Raw genomic sequence first — 2,668 nt, forward strand, 5'->3', positions numbered from 1 at the left:
GGCATGGGAAGCAAGCGCAAGGAAAAAGCAACTGGACTGAGGGTCCCGGAGGAACTTGGGGGAGAAGAAGGCAAGGGACGGGAGCAGTGAGCAAACAGCACCTAGACAGGGGAACGGCTTGGGAATAAAAATCAACAACCAGGAGGACGTAGAGATCCTGGGGGTGTTGGAGCAACAGCAATCGAGCTGAGAGGAATTACTAAGAGGCAGAAGGGAAGCGTGATGGTGGGACAGGAGGAAGGTCAAAGGAAACAGGAGCAATCTAGGAAGCAAAGCCATGGATAGAGAGATAGGTGTAAGTGTGTCCATAGGTTCATTAATTCATAAAATATTTTTAAAGAACTTTCTCTCAAAGGCTAGCTTATAGTTTCCATACGATTATCAATGAGGCCCACAACTTGATAGGATATGGTTACTTTATATCACTCAGGAATAGAATTCCTCAGCTTTCACCCAGTTTGTTGTGGTGGATAAGATTAAACAAAAAACTGCACTGCTGTTGAATGGACTCAACTCACACCAGTCCTGCAGGACTGAGTAGAACTGCTCTGCAGGATCTCCCCAGCTGGAAACCAACCATTGTGGAAATAGCTCCACACCACGGCTGAGGGGTCTAGTTCAACACTTCACCCACTGCGCCACCAGGGCTCCTCATGAGGTAAATATGAGCCATTCAAGACAGACACTGGGTTTCCTAAAATCAGGAGTCATTTTCAAACAGTTAAACATTTTTAGAACGTGCCACATATGATCGAGTGATATCTGCAATGGGTAGGATACTAGAACAGTAAAGGTGGTGTAATCAACTGTGGAATTATAAAAGGACAAGCCCACATTTCCTCGGAGTTCTCCTAAATCCAAATGTGCTTCAAGAATTGTTAACTGCCTCAAAGGAAAATGAGGACATTCTCCCCCTAGATCTGTCTCAGGGGAACCTTCTAGTTAGGGTGCCAAGTGTAACACACACACACACACACACACACACACACACACACACACGTTTCCAAAAGTAGATGGAAAACCGGAGAGGCCAGCCTTTGAAACTGAGCATCTCTGTTGTTCTCCTTAGTTGTGGCCACCTTAGATAACACCAGCCTCTTTCTGAACTACAGACAGCCCTGAATTTAAAGCGCAGGATCAACCAGCATTCCCTGAAACTGCAGTTGTAGCTGGCTCCCAAATGAAGCTAAAAGTGCTTGGAGTTAGAAGCAGTGGTGAAACAGGGAGCAGAAGGAAACGTGGTAGAGAGTCCAGGCGAGAAGCAGCATTACCCAGAGAATCGGTATAGAGGAAACAGAGGTAGGTCTATGGAAAGAGAATGTTTTCTGTGTTTATTTTAATCCAAGAACTCCAAATAGTTGCCTTGGCAGGCAGTCTGGCCCCTGGGAAGACTCGGAGCTGCGTGCAGAACTGAAAGCTCCAGCAGTACATTTCCGTGAGCTCATCAACTTGCACTTGAGCCGTTCAGACCTCACACGTAGCCAAGCGATCGAAACGTCCCCTCTGAGCTTTTAGTTGCAAGCCCAGTAGCAGTCGTAGCTCTTTGAGGACATAACGACAGGGCATCTTTGGAGTCCCTGCTTTGGTCACTATTATTGGAAGCAACTCCGATGTCATTTCTTTCCTTTTTTGCCTGCCTCTTTATGCTAATAGCCTCGCCACTTTGCCCCGCCCACTTCCAGCCTCCCTTAAGAACGGGACACTTTCCGCAGCCCGAGAGCGCCACTCAGACCCAGCTTAGATAACACTTGATTTACCCCTAGGGCGCTTCAGTTTGGGATTGTTGGTTTTTTCCCTTTGGGTATTTATTTTTCTAGACTTGGAAACACTAGATTTCATGTCAGCAGCAAGACCCAAAAACTGCCCAAATTGTAACCTGTTATTTTGTAGTCTCTTATACTCCAAGGGAGAAGACTTTCCATTTGCTAGTTTCCATTGAAACACCAGTGGAGTGGTGTTTTTAGCCCAAATGAATTGGCATCTTTCTATGAAGGAGAAGTAAAATTGGTAAATAATTACTTCAACAATCATGACAAAGAGAAGCTAGTAGGTTTGTTAGGGAAGTAAACGGGATCTTGGTGTATTTGCGTAGTTCTGGGTGTCTGATGAGGGCCATGTAGGAAAAGGAAATGGTCCAGTGATCGTCAAGTCATGCTACTAGCACCATGTCTACTCTGCAAAGAAGAGCCAACAGCCACTTGGGCAGCAGTCTGCACTTGTGGAAACTGCAGCTTCAGGAGCAGCAGCAGCAGCAGCCAGGTGAGTCCGTGCTAATGTGTTGTGACCTGAGGTCACTTTGCATCCCAGGGACGCTGCCCTGGTAAGGCACCTGGGGAAGCTCCTGGGGTGTGAATGACTGAAACTTTGCATTTGTAAGCTCAGAAGCAGCAGGACAGTCACTGCAGTCAGAAGGGGGTAACCTGGAGTTCTCTCTGTGATGATTAAAGGATGGAAAAGACTAGCCAGACTGCGTATTCCTTAGAATTGTCATTCTGAAACCTTTAATTCCACAAGATGTGTAAATTTCAACACCCATCACTGCAAGGCTGATTCAGCTGATGGGAAATTCTGCTTAGCCCGGAACTGCGTTCCGGGTCCTACCGCTAGGGGCACCCTTTGGAGTGTGAAAGTTTTAAGTATGAGTTTGTCTCGATTTCTGGATCATTCA

General features: G+C 46.5%; 1 protein-coding gene across 2 annotated transcripts in view; it reads left to right on the forward strand.

Annotated features, from left to right (window-relative positions):
- The first annotated feature begins 1,641 nt into the window (after positions 1-1,641).
- The window catches only part of RANBP3L (RAN binding protein 3 like), a 64,265-nt gene continuing 63,238 nt past the window's right edge, over positions 1,642-2,668 (forward strand). Inside the window, exon 1 of one of the 2 annotated variants that reach the window (XM_045285176.1) lies at positions 1,642-2,259. In XM_045285176.1, coding sequence (XP_045141111.1) covers positions 2,166-2,259 — 94 coding nt within the window. In that variant the 5' untranslated portion in view covers positions 1,642-2,165. The remainder of the gene's footprint in view (positions 2,260-2,668) is intronic. The other variant, XM_045285175.1, reaches the window with a different exon arrangement.

The sequence above is a fragment of the Echinops telfairi genome, unplaced genomic scaffold, assembly GCF_000313985.2.
Source record: "Echinops telfairi isolate 266 unplaced genomic scaffold, ASM31398v2 ScPeMD7_7469;HRSCAF=8507_1, whole genome shotgun sequence".
Taxonomy (NCBI): domain Eukaryota; kingdom Metazoa; phylum Chordata; class Mammalia; order Afrosoricida; family Tenrecidae; genus Echinops; species Echinops telfairi.